We start from the raw sequence: 22,015 nt of genomic DNA on the forward strand, positions 1-22,015 counted from the left end.
ATGATAACACATTTGCATGTTAAAGGCAAACAATATTGATTTACGTTAAGCATGTAGAAATACTTAGCCCACATTTGAGGACGTGTTATTTTCTCAGTCTCTTTTTTCTTGTCCTCCTTCACATCTTTCCTTTATACTGTTTATTATGTAGTGTTATATTCAAAGCAGGCAATGAAATGTTTACTTGAATTGAAAGTCATGGAACACCAGTAATCCAGCCAGTACCCAATTTATAGTGAGCTTTAACTGGTAATCTTTGAATGGTGACCACTTTCTTTTTCTCATGCATGGTAAGGCTATCTTACCTAACTTTTTTTTTTCTGTTTATACATTTCAGGTTTAAAATCCGCATGAAAGCATGCTTATTGCAGATATCTGGCTATAAGCAGCTCTATCTGGATGTTGAAAATGTGAGAAAAAGTCCTTATGATTCTAATAACCAGCACCACGAGGAGCTCCTAATGAAGGTGAAATTTTATTATCTACTTGAATTATTGAAGTCTAGAAAAGAGACTCCATTAGAAAATCAAAATGCTTAAAGGTGTGCCTTTGGATTCTGGAGTTTTATACATTTCTCCTGTTAAAGATATTCTTTAGTTGCATTTCAGTGACATTTGAATTTTTTAACCTACATTTTAGTGCCTGCTGCTGGTCATAATAAGTTAAATTATGTAGAAATATTCTTTAAATGTTTTGATTTTTTTTTTTTAAGCAATTGGGGTTAAGTAACTTGCTCAAGGTTACACGGCCAGTTATTTCTGGGTGTGGTGCTGAGTGTCTGAGCCCGGGATTCGATCTCCAGGTCGTCCCAACACTGGAACCGGTGCTCTTACTCACTGAGCCACCTGGCTGCCCCTAAGCAATTGGGGTTAAGTAACTTGCTCAAGGTTACATGGCCAGGTGTTTCTGGGTGGGTGCTAAGTGTCTGAGCCCGGGATTCGATCTCCAGGTCTTCTCAACACTGGAGCCGGTGCTCTTACTTGCTGTGCTACCTGGCCGCCCCTTGATTTTCTTTAAAGAAAGATACAAGTGGAATTTTTGGTCAGCTTCAGATCTTCTTTTCTCATTTGTGTTCAAAATATACAAGTAAACTAGGTGTTCTTTTCATTCCACTCCCAAGTATGAACATTTTCTTTCAAAGTACTGTTGACATAGCAGCCCTTCTGACATTTTGTGTGGTGTTATTCAGTACATATCACAAATCTGGTAAAATATATTTGAAGATTAGGACATTTGGGTAGGAACATTTTCTTATTTCACATCACTGAAAAACTTACATCCATGATTTCTGATGGGAGACCTTCTTGCAATGTTAAAATCACAGACCTCATAGAAGTGATGTGCGGAGAGATAATTTACTCTAGTGCAGTGGTGTCAAATTCAAATTAATGCTACAAAAGGATCCCTGTGGACTACATATTAACTTAGAAAATCATATATTAACATTAGCTATGTTATGTTGTATTCTTATTTGTTTTGTTAAATATTTCCCAGTTACATTTTAACTGAGTTCCTGTAGTCAGGAGTGTCCTTACTCAGGAGTTTTGAGAAAGAATTCACTCTGTGTCTCTAGGATTGTACAACAATAGATCCCTGCCCAGGCACCACTTAATGGCCTTCCTGCCTCAGAGTGAATGTAAATAACAACTGTTTCTCTTTTGACCAGCAATGGGTCTTCCCCTTCCACTTGGATTTTTTTTTTTTTCATTTTAAAGGGACCATCCCTTGATTCACTTCTTAAAGAGGCCTGTTCACTGAATGGGTGTTGCTTCACTCAAAAGTGAAAACTTGAAAAGACCTTAGTAAAAGGGCCGTGGTGCCCCACTGCATCCTGGTCTGTCCTGATTCGTATCTGGCCATTGGACCCAGATGACTCTGGAGGACCAGAAAGTGAGGTTGGTGATTTTGCACAGCCTTCCCTCACTTAAATCAAAATCAATTGCAAGTCATGTCATCATCTCCCTGATATCAGGATCCTCTTTGAGAACAAAGGACAAACCACACACACAGCTCAGGAACACATTGGTCTAAGGCCATTCATTTTGCAGGTGAGGAAGTTGAGGTCTAGAGAGACTTTGACTTGCCAAAGGTTTTATATCTGGTAGTTGACAGAATTGTAACTAGAACTCAGATCTCTCAACTCCACATTCAGTATTCTTTTCACTTTGTCTTTAGTAGTGACTGCCACTTCTTCCTCCTTGTGAAGAGATTTGACTCCTGGTTTTTTTTCCTGTTTAGGGTCATTCATCCACAGAGAGACATCAAGAACCATGTATAAGTAAGAAGTAGCTCACAGTTAAATTAGGAAAGAAATAAATTAAAAACCTTCCACTCCACATAAAATTGACTTTAAAGTTGAGGACTGAAGTGGAAAGCTTCACTTATTTAGTTCATAGGCTTAAAAATAGAGTTGACTTTTATGTAGCATAACAGAGTGGCTGGGGTGGGGCGGGGAATCTGCATCTGCCCATCTGTTCTCCATTTTCTGATCTCTCCACCCTGCCCATAAACAGTTCTATTCACTGACTGACTCAGGTGAATTGATTTTCATCCTTTTAAGTAAAGAAATACAGTTCATAATAACCCATACCGATGTGTCTTTGGCTCTGAGATAGTGCTCCCAGGGATAGAGGAGGAGGGATGGCTGGAGCTCATCCCCTCCTAGTCTAGCCAGTACTCACATTATAGAGTTTAGCAACTTTGTTCCTTTCTCTCCCATCCCTAGAATAGGATTCAGACCAGCCAATGATTTTTCCGATCCTGCCTGCCCCCAAATCGCTATTTATTGTATTGTATTACTGGATAGAAAAGGGAAGGGACAGGGTGGCCAGTGGGCAGTCTTAGGAACTTGTAGATCAGATAAAAAGAAGTTCAGGGCCAGATGGTCTCCATAATTCCAGAGATTTTTTTTTTTTTTTTACCAATGTTCTAAATCAGGGTGAAAATTTCAATTTTCACTGAAGTAGCAAAGTATTGTACTCATCAGGAATGGCTTAAAAAAAAATTAAGGTATATTGATTTTGTTAGTGAAATGAAAAGAATTAAATAATAACTTTTGTGTTTTAATTGGACTTTGTTACCTTTTTTTTTTTTTTTGGCTTTTTGGAGGGCAGTTGGGGTTAAGTGACTTGCCCAAGGTCACACGGCTAGTTTTTGTGTTAAGTGTCTGAGGCTGAATTTGAACTCAGGTCCTCCTGACTCCAGGGCCAGTGCTCTATTCACTGCACCACCTAGCCGCCCCAACTCTGTTACCTTTCTTGCTTATTTTTGCCCATCTGGTCCCGAGTCTGTTCTGTGTGGTGTCTGTGTGTTGTTGGTATTCCGTGTTTTTTTTTTTTTTAAGTTCAATTTCATAGCTCCCATTGTACAGTTACTTTTTTCATGATACTATCACTGATCCCAAACTCTTTCCTCCCCTTAATTAAGGATTAGAATGACTTTAATCCTCCCTACAACATGCCTGTATGTTTAAGCAGATTTCTTTCAAGGCATCAAATGTTGTGCAAGGAAAAAGTGGCTGATAACCAAACTTTGACATAGGCTGTGCTTGGACTAATTCCTTTAGGGCAGGGGCTCTTAATCTTCTTTGTGATATGGCTCCTTGGGTAGTCTGGCGAAACCCAAGGACCTATTATCAGAATTATTTTTCAAATGCATAAAATACAACAGGAATACAAATAAACTAATTATATTTAAATATAGTTATCAAAATATTAAAAAAATTTTTTCCCAGATCTTAGCTTAAGAACCTCTACTCTAGTGTATGTTATAATTGATACCTCAGTGTATTAGATTTCTCTGTATTATTTTTCAAGATCTTCTATTCACTAATTTGATTTATTTCACTTGGAATAATGAGTTAGAAGAAAAATGTAATTAATAACCAGATTTAAAGTCAGTATTCTACTATTTTTCAGAAGGGTAACTTGAAAATTTAAATCCATCTTAAATGCTACTAAGAAAATATTTGCTTGTAACTTGTTGGCGGAGAATATTTAACTTGAAATTATTAAATTAGGTTTTAATTGAGGGCTAGGGGTTGGTCAATTAAAGACTTTTATATTATTTATAATATGGAAGCATATTTGTTCAGCTTTGGAGTCTGCTGATGCCTAATGAAAAACTGAAGGCTAGAATCACCAAGCAGTGGTCTGACATTGGTTTCCAAGGTGATGATCCCAAAACAGACTTCAGAGGCATGGGCTTGCTGGGATTAGTCAATCTTGTGTAAGTGAAAATATATACTTTTCTTTCTTTCAGAAATGAAATTGTGTATCTCAACAATCTTATTAAGTTTTAATTTTATGTTCCAAGTTATACTTCATAAGTATCTGCACAGCCAGCAGCATTTGTTTGTGTTCTGGGCAAGGCCTGAGAACAATTAAAAGGTACTTTGTGTATATTTATCTGCAAATACTATTCCCTTCCCTGCTTTTTGATAGCTCTCTTTTAGAGTCTTCCTAAGAAATGATATATTTTTGTATTAAGTCTCTATTCCAGTTCCTGGTTTGCATACATTGCCTTTGGGCTTCCTGATTACCATTTGAAAAATGAAGCCTCTCCAAGGTAATGGATATTGGTATCTTCATTGCTATTTGGTGTTATGTGATTTGGTGAAAAGAACACCTTTTATCAAAGAGCTGATAATTGGGTGATCTGTGTTCCAGTCTCCCATCTGTGGACCAACCAGCTGTATGGATTTAACCTTTCTGGTCCTCAGTTTCTTTCATCTATGAAATGGGAAGTTTGAATTAAGTGATGTCTGAGGTCTCTTCCAGCTCTGGTTCTTTGGTTCCCCTGGCTGATTAAATTCTAGACCCCCTCTTCTGCTTGGAACTGTGTCTCCTTTTGTTCTGGTTTCCTTCTGCTTGTGGGTCACAGTTTCTTGTACTGGTTCTGTGGGTTCTTGGCCTAGGAGCCCTAGTGGCTCTGTTAGACTGTTGCTAGATATGTGACTACTGATTTAGCTTGGCAACTAAACTTTGAGAGACTCATTTTATCCAATTAAATAAGGAAATCTAACTGAATAGAGCAGTTCTTGAATTGCAGGTGTCACTAGTACAGTAGGCCTGGGAGGGAAAACCTATCCCCAAATCATCTTGTAGCAAAAAGCAGTTCCAGCAGCATCCTTGTCATAAGCTCTCAGTCAGCTGTTAGTAGCCTCTTTTTATGAGGAACTAAATGAGAACTGTGTTAAAACCTTTAGTTAGTTCTGCTACAGATTAGGTTAAACCCATTGGAAAAGGACTGTTGAAAAATAACACTAAAGAAAACTTACTGTACTGAAAAGGGAGGGCTGCCAGCTTTCAACCATGCAATGTAGGAAAATTAATTTGGAATTTGAGCAATTTATTTTCATCTTATTAAATAGTTATCAGCAGTCATATAAATATTCAAGCTGGTATATACCCTTTCACAGGTAGATATTTATGCTGGCTCTTCCCCCCTCCACCCCCAAACTTTGTGTAAGCAACCTTGCTTCTAGATGTTTTGCTCTGAAACTGTGATGAAATACAGTTTTCTTTAAATTCAGGTATGAGAAATCTGTAGAATTTTATTCTAGACTCTTGTCGGAAATTCTGACAGAAAATTAAAATGATCTTGAATTGGGGAAAGAATTCTAAAAGAGCCACTACATAGTTATTTTAAAAATACTCTTTCAGGATGAGAAGCTGTTTGTTCTGTGTTGTGGTTGTGTGTAATGCCTGATGAAACCTAATGGGTTAATTTTGCTACTGACTTTCTAATTTGTCTTTTGCTAATATTTCTGTTTTGTCTTTTCAGTAAAGATTTATTTGAATGTCTTTGCTCCTTGCTAAATTTATTTAGTAGCTGTGCTGTAAAAAAACATAGAACTAACATTTACATTCTTGTGTAGTAGTTAGATGTACCCTATTTAAGGTAGAGAGCAATTTGTTCATTGCCAAACTTGGTCCCTAGTTATCTGTGGGTCATACAAGGCAGCATGATGTAGTGGATAGAGCACTGGACCTCTAGTCAGGAAGGGTTGGATTTGAATTCTGCCTCAGACCTTTATTTGCTAGCTATGTGTGACACTGGACCAATCACTTAACTTCTTGGAGTCTCAGTTTTCTGTTCAGTAAAACTTGCCATGTTGCTTGTGAGGATGAAATGAGATAATGTACATAAAACATTATATATATATTCGACCTCTATTGTTCTTTGTAAAGACAGTAGGACAACTTAAAGGAAGTCAGGTAGTGTATAGATAACAAGCTTTGGACAAGTGACAGAATTCATAAAGGAGAATATGGTGACAAAATAATAAATTCTGAAGAGTAAATTGATACAAAAAAAAAGTAAAGGAAAAACATCAAAAGTGGAAGGCATTGAAATTGAGGTAAAAAAATTGGGAGGAAAATGGCAAGAAATAAACAGTGTGAATTACAGTATGTTAAAAGTATAAGGTGGTGTGCTTTTTTTTGTAATCACATTTTTTAAACAGTTCTGTGACTTGATAAAATAGGCAGATGCAAATTATCACTTATTAGGTACAATGGAGATAAGGAATGAGTAAATAAATAATGCAGAAAAGGGATGGGGGGGGAACTGTTTGATAGTCACTGTACCTCTGTAAGTAAAATCATAGTTTGGTTATTGAACATTTCAAAGTGATGTTGAATTATATTAGAAGCATAATATGCTAAAAGCCCACCTACTATAGATATTTAAGTCTTTAGTAAACTTTAATTTTATATTTGGGATATGATGTGGAAAAATTAGAGAACCAAAGGATAGCAGTAGAATAATAACATATTTTTATAGCACTTTCCTCGCAGTAACCTTTTGAGTTACATAGTATAAGTGGTATTTTGGATACTTTATAGATGAGGAAATGGAGTCTTAGAGGCATTCTTGTCAGCATATGAACCAAAGTGTCTTGGCTCTTGAGCCAGCACTTAGTACACAAACCATCCTGATAAGAAAATGGAGCCAATGAGAAGATGAACATGGTTGGAATTATTTTCTAAAAGAGAGAGATTAACTATAAAGTTATATGGCCTATGAAAATTTTGAGAACAAATTGTTCAAATTTAGAGAACAAAACATAAAAAAATTTTCATTCCTCTGCTTTCAGGTTTAGTTGATGGAAATTTAACTTTAATTTATTAAATATCTACTCTGAAAAGTCAAGAACCCAAAATTAGGTTCTATGTTAATTTGGAGAAAGAAGTGTAACTGGCCCAAACAGTTCAGAGGAGTGTAACCTCATTAACATCAAGCTCTGTGGACCATTTTATAATGTAGTTCAATACTTGTCAGATACCTGTTATGTGCAAGGAATTAGGCTGGTCATCAGGGGACACTAAGACAAAAATCAAATTGTCCCTCCTCTCCTTGACCTTACTTGGTCCTGGAAGGATACAACACGTGTACAGAAAAGCAAATCTGAGTAATTTTGAGAGAGAGAGAGAGAGAGAGAGTACCAACAACTAGGCTCCATGAGGAAGTTTCATGTAGGAGCTAGGCCTGTAGCTCAGCCTTTAAGAAAGGAAGGTAAAAATTCTAAGAGGCTGGATGTAAGGAAGAAGCACATTCTAGGCAAGGGGTCATCTCATTGTTTCTGTTGCTGTCCAGCTAATTCTCTACCTTTGGCTGAGAACAGGGTAAGAAATTAAGAGTACAAGGGCGTATTGCAAACATCATGTTATTCATTTGTCTTCTGACTCCCTGAGCACACCATTAAAGGAAGACAGGCTTGCTGAAACAGAGAAAAATAAGGTTCAATGTAAGGAAGAACTTATGGACAGATTTCCTTACAGAGGAAAGCTAAGTCAGTTATTCCAGCAGAGTTTGAAAGCTTTAAGAATAAGGTGACTTGGGGGCAGCTAGTTGGCGCAGTGAGTAGAGTGCTGGCCCTGGATAAAGGACCTGAGTTCGGATCTGGCCTCAGACACTTAACACAAACACACAAAAACTAGCTGTGTGACCTTGGGCAAGTTACTTAACCCCATTTGCCCTCCAAAAAGAAAAAAAAAAGAATAAGGTGACTTGGCTAGATGCTGTCTTTTTAGGTAATTTAGGTACAGTTCTGCCAACAGGAGATATTTTGGTGGAGACTCTTTTAATATGACTTCGGCCCTATAATTGAATTTAAATCTCAGAAAGAAAGGCAAATCATTGGAGATACTTCAAGGAAGGGTTTGATGTGTGGTAATATGTAAAGATTATTTTGACAGTAGCACTTTTAGGTAATTTTGAAAATGAATGCTGAATGTGATATTTTTAATTTCATTATTTTTTTTCTTAAACATTTTTAGGTACTTTAGTGAAAATTATACCATTGAAGCTCATCGGATTCTAAGTCATTCAAATCATCCAACTTTGGGGTAAGCCCAGATGTATTAAAGAAACCATAACCAATTTTGAATTTTAGTAATTCATTTAGAAATGGAAGGGAAACATTCTGGTATTGTTCAAAATGTCTTTGTTTTAATGAAGATTAAAAAAAAAAACAGTAAAGGAGATTATGTGGTAGTTTTTTGGGCAGTAAATGCTATCAGAAAATATTATCCATGTTTCATTATGTTTAGAATTTATTTACTAACTTACAGTGCTATCTTGGTAGAAGCTTTAATAGTTTTAATAATAGTATCGTATTTTGAAATACAGTTTTGTTTTGCAAAGTCAGAACTTTATTTTTGACTCAGGTTACATTCAGAAAAAAAGTTACTCCATTGTAACTTTATATTTAAAGGCTCAGATTTTTATGTGCATGGAATCTTATTCCAATAAATTCTGATATTAGTAAATTTTTCACTCAATGTATATATATATATCACATATCATGGTGCTGCAGAGGTGAACATATTCGCTCTACCAGTAGTAGTGTTCCTAAATCTCTCATAATTAATTTAGCATTAAAGAATTCTTTATATTATTTGTGCTTAAAGCTTTCCAGAAAAAAATGAACTCCATGCCAATAAGAGATAATCCGTTTTTTGAACTTCATTGAGTAGTTAAATGAATAAAGAAAGAATGATGGGGGGAAAGCAGGCTTTGTACAAGATCAGTAGTGTATTAGGAATGGAATTTTTAATAATCTCTTAAGTGGCTTTTATTTCTTTAAAATATTTGGCTAGCTATACATTTAATTGGTAATGTTTGTGATATTGCAGATATTCCTATGCAATAGTTGGGATCAATCTAACAGAAATGGCATATAGTTTATTGAAGAATAATGCTTTGAAGTTTCATTTTTATAACTCTGTTCCTGGCAGTCCAGCAATGGAACACTTTCACCAGTTTTATTGTAAGTATTGAAATAAGTTACAATTATGTGATGCTTATTATAGGTTTTGATTGTGATGCAGGCATGAAGCTCAAGAGGGAGACTGGGCCTGGATATATAGATCTGTTAGTCATTTGCATAAAGATGATGGTTCAACTCATGGGAGCTAATGAAGTTATCAGGAAACGAGAGAGTATAGAAGGAGAAGGGAAGAAGGCCTTCAACGAAACCTCGGGGAGCTCCTACTGTTAGGGAGTATGATGTGGATGATAAGCCAGCAAAGTAGACTGAGGAGTGGTTAGATAGGTGGGAGGCAAGCTAGGAAAGATGTGTCAGGAAAGCTCAGAGAGGCAAGTTCATTCAGTAGGAGAGGATGATCAGCAGTGTCAGATGTAGCACATAGAAAAAAAAGAATTAGGACTGAAAAAGACCAGCAGATTTGGTAATTAAGGGAACACTGGTAACTGTGGCAAGAGCAGTTAAAGTTGAATGTTGAGGTTGGAATCCAGAGTGCATAGAGTTGAGGGTGAAGAGGGAGTGTAGGCAGTTAGTGTAGATAGCTTTTTCTTTCTTTTTTAAAAAAGTAATAGTTTATTTCCCCCAATAACATGTACAGACAATTTTTAACATTCAATTTTTAAAAATTTTTTTAAAATTTTAAATTTTTTTTGGAGGGCAGTTGGGGTTAAGTGACTTGCCCAAGGTCACATGGCTAGTAAGTGTGTTAAATGTCTGAGGCTGTATTTGAACTCAGGTCCTCCTGACTCCAGGGCCGGTGTTCTATTCACTGTGCCACCTAGCCACCCCTTTAACATTCAATTTTTAAAAAATTTTGAGTTCCGGTGCAGCTAGGTGGTGAAGTGAATAGCGCACCAACCCTAGAGTCAGTAGGACCTGAGTTCAAATCTGGCCTCAGACACTTAACACAAAAACTAGGCATGTGACCTTGGACAAGTCACTTAACCCCAATTGCCCTACCTTCTCCCTCCAAAAAGACAAAAAAAAATCTGAGTTCCAAATTTTCTCCTTCCTTTCCTCACCTCCTCCCTCCCTGAGACAATGAGTAGTTTGACATAGGTTATAAATATGCAATCATGCAAAACATTTTCGTATTAGTCATGTTGTGAAAGAAGACAGACCCAAAGAAAAACATACACAAAAAAGTGAAAAATAGTATGCATACACTTTTTTCAAGGATTTTGACTGGAACATGGATGAGAGATATAGAATAATCGTTTGAAGATATGTTTGAGTGTAGTAAAGTTTTTTAAGGGTGGGTATGCTTGAAGACAGTAAGGACGCAACATGTAGGAAAGGTTGGAGATGTTAGAGAGATGATGAATGATTGAAGATGCAGGCTGCTGGAGGAGAAGGGTACATGTTGGCCTTACTGAATTAAAGGACTACTTTGTCAAAAAGTGGGGGAAAGGAGGAGAGGGATGAAGATGGTGGTAAGGAGTTTTAAGATGAAGAGAATAAGAAAATAGAGCTCATGTTGAATGGCCTTAATGTTTTTTAGTAATGTGACAGTCAGTGGTCTCAGATGAGAGTTTGGGGAAGTGGTTGGTATGAGAGACTTGAGAAGGGTTTGAAATAGTTTCTATGGGGAGTGAAATGGGGAATCAGGGAGGAGTGCCTGCAGTAAGGTCCCCACTGAAGCTATATAACATGAGTCTATAATATAGGTGGTCAGCAACTCATCAGTATGAGCAGAGGGGCAGATAGTGGAAGAACTCTGGGCTGATGTTTTGTAAGATAAGCTTATTGACGGGACAATGGGACCAGGATTTAAGAGAAGAGGACCACGTGGAGTTGAAATTGCTAACCTTGTGTGTTGGGATTGGAGAGGAAGAAAAATGAAGGCAGACAGGAGTCATGGCCTGAAAAGTCCTCAAGGATGAAGGGAGTATAGAGTCTTGGTGACCAACAACAGCTATTGGTGAGGCATGGAGAGAAGGGGAGTGGGAAATACAAGAGTTTCTTAAAGGGAAGAAGAATGTCTATGGGTAACGGCCAAATCTAGTAGGTATCCATTCCTCTCTGTGACTGAGCTGGAATAAAGGTCATGAGATTTAAGGAGGCCGAGGAATTGGAAGGTTAGAGAGTTTGACAGAGTATCTAACTGGATATTAAAGCCCCCTAGTAAAAGAGTATATAGTTGGGGAGGGAGAGTGAGGCAGGTGCTGACTGAACTCCTTGAAAAAGGAGGGAGCGTAATTTGAAAGTTCAGTATATTTACATACACCATAATTCATATGCATTAAAATTCTTTTTTTTTAGAGAGGCAATTGGGGTTAAGTGACTTGCCCAAGGTCACACAGCTAGTAAGTGTTAAGTGCCTGAGGCCAGATTTGAACTCATGTCCTCCTGACTCCAGGGCTGGTGCTCTATTCACTGTGCCACCTAGCTGCCCCATACATTAAAACTCTTATAGAAATTGCCTTTCATACTGTCCAGAGATACATTTTAACCTAATGTTGAATTTATGGTTTGCTTATGTGTGGCAAAAAATATTGTAAGTAATTGAAAATTAAAAATTAAGATGAAAGACTTCATTGGGAGTTGTCTGCTCAGCCATCTGTCTTAGCTCACTGTTAAGTTTTTTAAAGTATGCTTCCCAACATTGTATGATGATCAACTATGATAGACTTAGCTCTTCTCAGCAATATGACGATCCAAGACAATTCCAAAAGATTCATGATGGAAAATGCTATCCACATCCAGATAAAGAATTATGGAGTCTGAATGCCAACCAAAGCATACTGTTTTCACAGTTTTTGTTTTTTCTTTCTCATGGTTTTTCCCTTTTGTTCTGATTCTTCTTTTACAACATGACTATTGTGTAAATATGTGGGTTTTTTCCCCAGTTTATTTATTTATATTTAGTTTTGAACCTTCATTTCCACAGGATTCTGAGTTACAAATTTTCTCCCCGTCTTTACCCTACCCCCGACCCCAAGATAACAAGCCTACTGAATACCCCTTCCCTAATCTGTTCTGTCTTATATCCTCCCCCATCCCCCCTAACTTTCTAGTAGGGCAGGATGGATTTCTATAGCCCAGTGCCTGTATATCTTATTTCCCAGATGCATGAAAAAACCAAATTTTTTAAAATTAATTTGTTTGTTTACTGTTTTTTTAAGCATTTGGGGTTAAGTAACTTGCTCAAGGTTACATGGCTAGTCTTTTTTGTGTGTGTGGGTATTAAGTATCAGAGGCTAGAACCAATCCCGGGTCCTCCTGACTCTGGGACTGGCACTCTTACTCACTGCGCCACCTAGCCGCCCCTGTTTGTTTACTTTTAGTTTACAAGATTCAATTCCAGAATTCCTTGACTTTCACATTCTGTTCCCCTCCCCCCCACCCTTCCAATGGCAGCATACAGTTAGTATAGGATCTGTAAATACTTTCACATTAGACATTAGTCAGGTTATAAAGATGGATTTTATCAGATGGAATGAAAAATGGTAAAGAAGAAATAAAACCAAATAAGAAAAGGAAAAAGATCAGGTAGTTTGCTTCAATCTGGATACAAACTCAGTTCTTTCTAGTTCTTTCTCTGCATGTAGACATCTCTCTCCATCATGAGTCTTTTGGGATTGACTTATATCACTGCATTGCTGAGAAGAGTCCAGTCTATCAAAGTTGGTCATCACACATACCTTGTGTCTGTAATTGTGTACAAATTTCTCCTGGTTCTACTCTTCTCACTCAGCATCAGTTCTTTTAAGCCTCTCCAGGTAAATATGAAGACTGTCTGCTCCTCGTTTCTTAGAGCACAATAGTATTCCATAACATGCATATACCACAACTTGTTCAGCCATTCCCTAATTGATGGGCACCTCCTTAATTTCCAATTCTTTGCTACCACAAAAAGAACTGCTATAAATATTTTCGTACATATGGGTCTTTCCCCCACTTCTGTGATCTCTTTGGGATAAAACCCTAGAAGTGGTATTGCTGGGTCAAAGGGTATGAAATTATTTATAGCCCTTTGGACATAATTCCAGATTGCTCTCCAGAAAGGTTGTATCAGTTTACAACTCCACCAGCAATGCATTAGTGTTCCAATTTGCCCACATCCTCTGCAGCATTTGTCATTTTCCTGTTTTGTCATCTTAGCCAATCTGATTGGTGAGATGTGATACCTCAAGAGTTAAAACAAATTTTTTTTTAATATTTGTTTTTAAAACTTTGATTTCCAGATTCTTTCCCTTCTTCCCTCCTCACTCACCCCTACTGGGAATATAAGCAATTCAATATAGGTTGTACATATGTAGTTATGCAAAGCATTTCCATAGTAGTTATATTGTAAAAGAGTAACAGTTTCCCTCCATCCTATCCTGCCCCCCACTTATTCTATTTTGTACTTTGACCCTGTCCCTTTTCAAAAGTGTTTGCTTCTAACTACCCTCTCCCCCAATTTGCCCTACCTTCTGTCATCCCCCCTCTTATCCTCTTTCCCCCTACTTTCCTGTAGGGTAAGATACCTAATTAAGTGTGTATGTTATTCCCTCCTTAAGCCAAATCCAGAGAGAGTAAGGTTGACCCTTTTCCTTTCACCTTCTTGCTCTTCCCCTCCATTGTAATACTTTTCTCTTGCCTCTTTTATGTGTATATATTTATATATATATATATACATGTATATATACTATATATATAATTATTATATATATAATTTACCCTAATCGTATCTCACCTCTTCTTCTTCCAATTCACCTCTTAATTTTATTTTTTAGATATCCCTTCATGTTCAACTCATCCTGTGCCTTCTGGCTATGTATACATGTACACACATATACATATATATTTATATACACATACACCTTCCTATACATACACACACACACACATATATTCCCTTCAACTAGCCTCATACTGAGAAAAAGTCTCATGAGTTACAATTATCATTTTTCCATGTAGGAATGTAAATCGTTCAACTTTAATAAGTTACTTATGATTCTTTTTCCTGTTTACTTTCTCATGCTTCGCTTGCTTCTTGTATTTGAAAGTCAGATTTTCTGTTCAGCTCTGGTTTTTTCATCAAGAATGTTTGAAAGTCCTCTATTTCATTGAATGACTATGTTTTCCCCTGAAGCATTATTCTCAGTTTTGCTGGGTAGGTGATTCTTGGTTTTAATCTTGGCTCCTTTGACCTCTAAAATATCATATTCCAAGCCCTTTGATCCCTTAATGTAGAAGCTGCTAGATCTTGTGTTACCCTGATTGTGCTTCCACAATACTCAAATTGTTTCTTTTGGCTGCTTGTAATATTTTCTCCTTGTCCTGGGAACGCTGGAATTTGGCTATAATATTCCTAGGAGTTTTCTTTTAGGGATCTTTTTCAAGAGGTGATTGGTGAATTCTTTTAATTTCTATTTTGCCCTCTGTTTCTAGAATATCAGGACAATTTTCCTTGAGAATTTTTTTTTTTAAAGCAATAGGGGTTAAGTAACTTGCTCAAGGTTACACGGCCAGTTATTTCTGGGTGTGGTGCTGAGTATCTGAGCCCGGATTTGATCCAGGTCATCCCAGCACTGGAGCCAGTGCTCTTACTCGCTGAGCCACCTGGCCACCCCTAAGCAATTGGGGTTAAGTAACTTGCTCAAGGTTACATGGCCAGGTGTTTCTGGGTGGGTGCTAAGTGTCTGAGCCCGGGATTCGATCTCCAGGTCTTCTGAACACTGGAGCTGGTGCTCTTACTCGCTGTGCTACCTGGCCGCCCCGAGAATTTCTTGAAGGATGATTTCTGGGCTCTTTTTTTGATCATGGCTTTCAGGTAGTTCAATAATTTTTAAATTATCTCTCCTGGATCTATTTTCCAGATAAGTGGTTTTCCAGTGAGATATTTCACATTGCCCTCTATTTTTTTCATTTGTTTATATCTGTTTTATAATATCTTGATTTCTTATTAAGTCATTAGCTTCCAGTTGCTCCAATCTAATTTTGAAGGAATGATTCTCTTCAGTGAGTTTTTGAAATTCCTTTTCCATCTGGCAAATTCAGCTTTTTATTAAGGCATTCTTTTCCTCATTAGCTTTTTGGGCCTTTTTGGCCATTTGAGTTAGTCTATTTTTTAAGGTGTTACTTTCTTCAGTCAGGCTGTTGACTTGCTTTTCATGGTTTTCTTGCATCATTCTCATTTCTCTTCCCAATTTTTCCTCTACTTCTCTTACTTGATTTTCATAATCCTTCTTGAGCTCCTCCATGATCTGCAACCAGTTCGTATTTTTCTTGCAAGCTTTTGATGCAGGAGTTTTTACTTTGTTGTGTTTTCTGGTTCTATGTTTTGATCCTCTTTGTCTCCAAAAACAGATTCTGTAGTCCAATTGCACTTCCTCTGCTCATCTTGCCAGCCATTTACTAGACTTTTTAGCTCTTTGCAACAGTAGAACTGTTTCCAGAGTGGAGGGAGCTTTGTCCCAAATTTCTGGGGTTTTTGCAGTTGTCAGAGCTGTTGTCAGAACTGTTGAGGAGGGGAGAGAATGCAGCCTCTGGAGGCTGGCTGAGCCGTCATCTGATTCTGCCACTGTGGAAAGGACATCTACTGCTTCGGGGTGCCTGACCTGTGCCCCATGTGCCAGCAGCCCGTGAGCTTCAGGAAGCTGGACAAGTCCCCTGTCAGCATGGCTTACCCCGCTGATGCATGGGCACCAAGAGCAACGTGTCTTCCTGCTCTGGACCACCCGAGGGACCTTCCTTAGGGACTATGATGGAAATGCTGATCTCCATGTTGGAATAACCAATACTCATGGAATTGTATATAATTACAATGAGCAAGGTGTCCACAGAGGTGAAGCTGGGTGGGAACAGGGTATAAGTATTCCTCTATTACAGCCCAGCATGTTTGGACTGGTGGACCAATGGGATAAATTTCTGGAAGAGTTCTCTGCAACCGATTCCTGGTCTCTGAACAGGTATGAAGAACATTGCCACAACTGTTACATTATGCCCTGACATTCGTTAATTATATACTGGCTGCAGAAGGGAAACATCACTTGGACAAAAACGAATTCACCGAGAAATTTGTGTTACCAAGGACAAGGAGAGCTTCTAAGTATGTCACTCTCGGGCAATAGAAGCACGTGGTTTCTACATTATTGATCACCTTGATTCAGATATAAGTCTTCCTTTGGGGAATAATTTATGAATGAAATTTTAAAATGCACTTCTATGTGAAGAAAGGAGATGAAGTTTGGAATGCTGCTATACAAGGGACTGATTCCTGAACTTTTAGTCTTCTCTCCATTGGGATGTCATGGCTGAAGAATTCACTACCTGGTGGCCAGCCTATTTGCTGATGGGCCTTCTCACTATCAGTCTAGTCCTCAGACACAGTCCATCACTAGTACCATACCCGAAATCTTTTCTGCATAACATGGCATGGCATAACCCATGTGAAATCTTACTTCTTTGGTCTCAAGAATCTAGAATAACTTCCCTACCATGATGTGGTTATTAGAGTTTAATCTTTATTTTAAATTGTACTGATAATGTTTATATTTATATTACAGTCATTCCTGGATATATTTGCCACCCCCCCCACTTAAAAAAAAAAAATATATATATATATATATGTTTCTTACATCACTATAGTATCCCATGTATACCTCCTCCACCCACTCCCGGAGCACCATCCCATATGACAAAAGTGTTTTTTTAGAGAAAGCCCAACTAATAGATACATTAAAAAAATCCAAAAGCAGGGGCAATGTGTAATACATGTGGACCTCCCCCCTTCACAAATGGGTGGATGGGGGGGGTCTTCTCTTATCTCTTGAGTCTGAATCTTTTAACAAATAAAAATAGTTAAGCAAAAAAAAAAAAAAAAGAAGAACTATGAGGAGGGTGCCCTCTCTACAGCCACCACAGGCTCTGGCATGCTGACCATACACCCCAGGAGCACCACCCAAGACCATGATCCAGATCCAAGCAGGTCAAAACAAGAGCGATGACCCTCTAAATGGTTTCTTGGTCTGCCTATGATCTGCAGGCCAGGAACTCTGGAGGCAGCCATGGAGTAGCAGCTGCAGCCACTGGGCCTCCTCTGCCTCTCGCCCCAGGGGGGGGGGAGGGGTGGGGGCTGAACTGGGCTATTCCATCACCTGGTTTTTCAACAGAGTTCCCTACTGACCTTTTACTTTCTCTTTGGTGTTTATGTGTTGAGAAGTCTGGAAACCACCACAGCTGCAGGTGATTCACTCTCCTGATGTGTGCTCTGGTTGGTCTGTGCTGCTGGTTGGGGCTGCCCCAGGTCTGGGTCCACATGGCTCACGTGGGACTGTGCTGAGCTCCCAGCCTGGAGCGATGGACCCTTCCTGTTGGCTTGCCAGGCTGCCTTCAGTGGGAGATTTGTTTCTCTCTTGTCATTTTTTGGGTTCTGTAGCTCTAAAATTTGTTCAGTCATATTTTTACAGGTATTGGAGGTGGTTGGAGCAGGAGCTTAGATAAGTTCCTGCTTTTACTCTGCCATCTTGGCTCTACCCCAGAAATATGTTTAATATGATTATACATATACAACCTACATCAGATTGTGTGCCATCTTGGGGGGTGGGAAGAGGAAGGTAGGGAAGAGGAAAACTAGAACTCAAAATTTTACAAAAATCAATGTTGAAAACTATCTTTATATGTAATTGGGAAAAAAAAAAAACTAGTAAATAAAATTAAATTTAGACCTGCTTCCAAGGACAGTAGAATGTCAGCTTCTCAAAGGCAGGAACTTTGTATTCCCAGTTGCTAACATAGAGCCTAGAACTTAAAGGCATAAGACTCATGCTTATTGGTTGCTTGATTTACTGATATTCTGTTTTCTTTACCACAGGCTATCTCTTCTGTGAGTTTGACAAATTTTGGTTTGAAGAAGAGCCAGAAAGCATTATGTATTTCAACCAGTACAGAGAAAAGTTTCATGAAAAAATTAAGAGACTTCTGTTGGATTACAGAGTAGTACTTACCTTAAAGATATGAACAGTCCTGTGTATCTTCTGATTTCTACCATGTTTTGCACACAAAATTGAATTTCTATGTTGTAATGGAATTTCTCTGACCAATTTCACTTGGAACTTTAATGATGTAACTTTTTATACATAATTTCTTACAAAAATTCCAGAAATCCTCTTTAAGAAAGCTAGTGGACAATCAGTGTGTGTTTACAATTATTTATACACTGCACTCCAAAGGAAAGTTGCCCTTCCAAAGATCTCCTCTTTACAGTCAATGTGATCTGTAGCTGGGGACTTGGGACTTAGCCCTTTTGGCCAAGAAGCATAAATCAGGTATTTGTACTACAGCAGGTTGATTACCTTGTAAAATCACTACCTTTTCTCTTATGCTGAAAACTGTCAGGTAGGTAGCAACAAGAAAGTCCTTTTAGGATATTTTTTTAGAAATTTGTATTCCTGCTCCTTTCCTCATTTTATTTTTGTTGGTCATAGTCATCCAAAGTAGTAGGGTGGGTTGTTCATTGCCATTAGTTTCCCATTATACTTCAGAAGGTTCATTATTGAAAGCAAAAAGGATACATATATGTCTGAGGATTAAAAATCATTTCTTGCTTGACTTACTGACAGATGAGTTCATAAAATATCCTTGAGAATAAAAGCAATTGGTATTTGTAAGATTTTTCCCTCCACACACACTTGAGAAGAATGATTTGTTACTTTCTTTGGAGCTCAAAAGGATTTTCTGATCTTCAGAATCTGACTAATACATAAATCATGAGTATATGGTCTTTGTAGGAGGTTATTTTTTCATAATCCCTCTTTTTATCTTCATATGTATATGAAGTAACTTATTGCCAAGAAAATATTAGTCATTTTATGTGAAAATAACCCCAAACTATACTTGAGACTTAAGTGAGGGATAACAGCTTCATATCTTTGGAGCCTTTTTAAAGCATTAGTCAATTCATGTAGATTAATGTGAAAACTCTTGCTCTATGGCTTATAGTTTAATTTTTAGGCTCTTGGCAAAATATGTGAGACACAGGCATTACAAATAATCTCTTAAGTAATAAGTCTGTATGGTAGCTTATTGCAGTGTGAGGACTGTGAAGATGATGCAGGTGGTTCAACCTTGCTTCTTCTGGATTTCATGAAATAGTAGCTTCCATGCCAAGCTCTTCATGGTGGAGAAAATTTAGATGCCCTTTACTTAAGAGGGTGAACTTTTCTGTCAGTCCTCTCTAAATATTTCAGACTTTAGCAATCAAGGCAACTAAGCCAAAAGAACTTGGAAAATAGGAAGTTTATTTCACTTAGTATTCCTTTATAATATTATGAAAGCCAGCCTATTATGAGTTTGGTTTGTTTTGAAGTACAGTATTAGTACTGTTGTTTTTTTTTTGTCATATGGTACATGAGAAGTGTTTAAATATCCTTTTCTTTCTCTGACATATCAAGGAACAAAGCTTTCAAATATTTGTTCTTTTATATCTGTTTACAAATCTCTCATTATGCTTGTCATAGAGAGAATTAACTGTATTGGAAAGTAGCAGGTGCAACATAAGTATCACACATATTTCACTGTGCATTCAACAAAGTAACTATTTTCTTACTTAGATGAATATAATTATTTTTTTAATTTGATAAAATTTTATTCTGATGCACTAGGGATGTAAAAATCACACTATTCTGAATACGTAGCATTGATTTTCTGTAAGGAGAAATAAAATATCTTGTTGGAAAGGAAGTTCACCATTTTCAAAGAATAGGGGTGGTAACAATAACTGCTAAGCTAGAAATCCAAAATACAAACACAACAGGGTTCTAACAAGGAGCATAGATGCAAGGAATAATTTCAGTGTAACTCAAAGGAAATGTTAGCTGTGTACTTTGTGGGAAAACAACTGTCATTTCTTCAGTTCTCATGATGAAAATGTGCATATTCCCATTTTAATCTTGCATTTGGAGAGATCTCTTAATTGACTTCATGCTCTGCCAGTATACTTACTGAAAAGAAAAGGTTGTTGAAGTAGGGCAGGGTACATTTTGTGTAAACAGAATTTTCCACTTTATAACTGATTTCTTCAGTTCACCTCAGTGCTTTATTACAGCACAGCATGGATTTTTTTTCCTTTCCATCATAAAATAGGTTGCCATTTAATTGAATAAAATTGGTCTAAATCAAGTGTTATAAAATTCTCTAGACCAGAAGCCACTCCAAGTCAGGCTTCAAACTATAAATTAAAATACAAGCTGAACATCCTAACTGTACATGCATGATGGTGGCATACGTCAGATAAAAACTGAGTCTACTTATTTAGATTTTCTAATTTATGACAAAATCTTTCTTCCTGCTTTCTCTTGATTTTCAGTATATGTAAAGTAGAATTTTATGGTGTTGTTTTTGTACTAATATTTGGGGTAGTTCATCTGTTTCTCTAAGAATGACTGATGCCAAAGTAGTCTAGATACATGATTGTAGTAGCAGGGTAATTAGTTGTGTGTACTCGTTTAGAGCATCAAACAGATGAATCATTGCTTTAAAAAACTTGTGCCAGGGTGAAGGGTATTTGCTAGTGGCAAGAATATTCTGCAAATGTAGCTTTTGGGGTTGTGTATATATGTTCTGAAAGACAATCTTCCAACAAATGGGCAAAAATCTGGAGTTATGTTGTTAACTAGCCTCTTTGCATATCAGTATGTGATCTTGCTTGATAAAAAAAAGTTATTCACTGTTATCATATTAAAATGATTTGAAAGTTCGAATAATTTCTTGGAAATATCCCTGTGCTGATTTTTTTCAACTTAAAACACTTTGAATTTTAACTTATTTCTAATTAAAATATATGAGCTCTTTAAAAATATTTTATTTTAACTGCTTGTAAGAGTTGTTGCTAATTATTTTCATCTTTCAAAAAGCTCCAAGCAATATTAAATAGACAACTGTTAGATGTTTAAAAGAAAGGGCATTTGCATGAATATTAACATCATGGTAGTAGGGTAAAACTCTCAGAATGTGGTATAGGACGTTTCTTTGTTAAATAGTTAGGTTTAGAGAATTGAAGAATAGAAGATTACCTTTGAGAAATACTGAATGGCCACTAACTTAAATATTGTTCCAGTTCTAATCCAAGTGTTGTAATTCTAGAGTTATATTTGTGCCATTCTAATTTTTCACTCCTCTCCAAGTAAGTTTGTGGAGGCTAAAGTTTCATTGACACTACAAACCTTTTCACACAAATTTTTTATTAGGAAGATTCACGAAAAAGATTCTTGAAACCTGGGACAAATTACAACTTGAATTTCTACTGAGAAAAAAGAAGAATGTTGTCTGGGTTGGGATTCTTAATTGTGTAACTTTTGCTACATAATGCTAGGATGAATCTCTTTTTTTCCTTTCAAACAGTGAACTCTCAAGAATAATAATGTCCCTGCTTTCGCTAGAAACAGTTCACACTATAGCAACCTGTAGAAAATTATAAGTGGGAGTTTTGGATGGAAGATGGGAGTTACCCATTGTGACATAATGTAAAAACAGTAGTGTAAATTGTGCTGTGTTGTTTCTGTTTGGAATATGTTAATGGAGCAAATAAAGACCATATTATCAAAGAGTACTTGGTTAATAATTGAATAGCTCTTGCTGATATCCATTCTGTTGGTTGTCTTCTCCCATTCCTCTTTTTCTTCCCCACTCCCATCCAAGTGTCAAGGCAGAGCTAGGCACCTTTGATGTTCTTTGAATGAGTCCTTTCTGGCATCTTTCTATTCAGTTACTTGCACTTAACATAAAGTGTTAGATGAATTTATTTGTTTATAAGAT

General features: G+C 37.2%; 1 protein-coding gene and 1 pseudogene across 3 annotated transcripts in view; both read left to right on the forward strand.

Annotated features, from left to right (window-relative positions):
• Positions 1-21,806, forward strand: part of ELMOD2 (ELMO domain containing 2) — a 34,050-nt gene extending 12,244 nt beyond the window's left edge. For 2 of the 3 annotated variants that reach the window (XM_069105414.1, XM_069105415.1), the window contains exons 5-10: positions 338-467; positions 4,094-4,227; positions 4,489-4,566; positions 8,283-8,351; positions 9,141-9,274; positions 18,075-21,806. In XM_069105414.1, the coding sequence (XP_068961515.1) occupies positions 338-467; positions 4,094-4,227; positions 4,489-4,566; positions 8,283-8,351; positions 9,141-9,274; positions 18,075-18,220 (691 nt within the window). In that variant the 3' untranslated portion in view covers positions 18,221-21,806. The remainder of the gene's footprint in view (positions 1-337; positions 468-4,093; positions 4,228-4,488; positions 4,567-8,282; positions 8,352-9,140; positions 9,275-18,074) is intronic. The other variant, XM_069105416.1, reaches the window with a different exon arrangement.
• LOC138175099 (MKRN2 opposite strand protein-like) lies at positions 14,267-18,129 on the forward strand (annotated as a pseudogene).
• Positions 21,807-22,015: the final 209 nt, after the last annotated feature.

Source organism: Petaurus breviceps, unplaced genomic scaffold (assembly GCF_028583685.1).
Source record: "Petaurus breviceps papuanus isolate PSGF00001 unplaced genomic scaffold, PetGlider_PUasm1.0 76, whole genome shotgun sequence".
Taxonomy (NCBI): domain Eukaryota; kingdom Metazoa; phylum Chordata; class Mammalia; order Diprotodontia; family Petauridae; genus Petaurus; species Petaurus breviceps.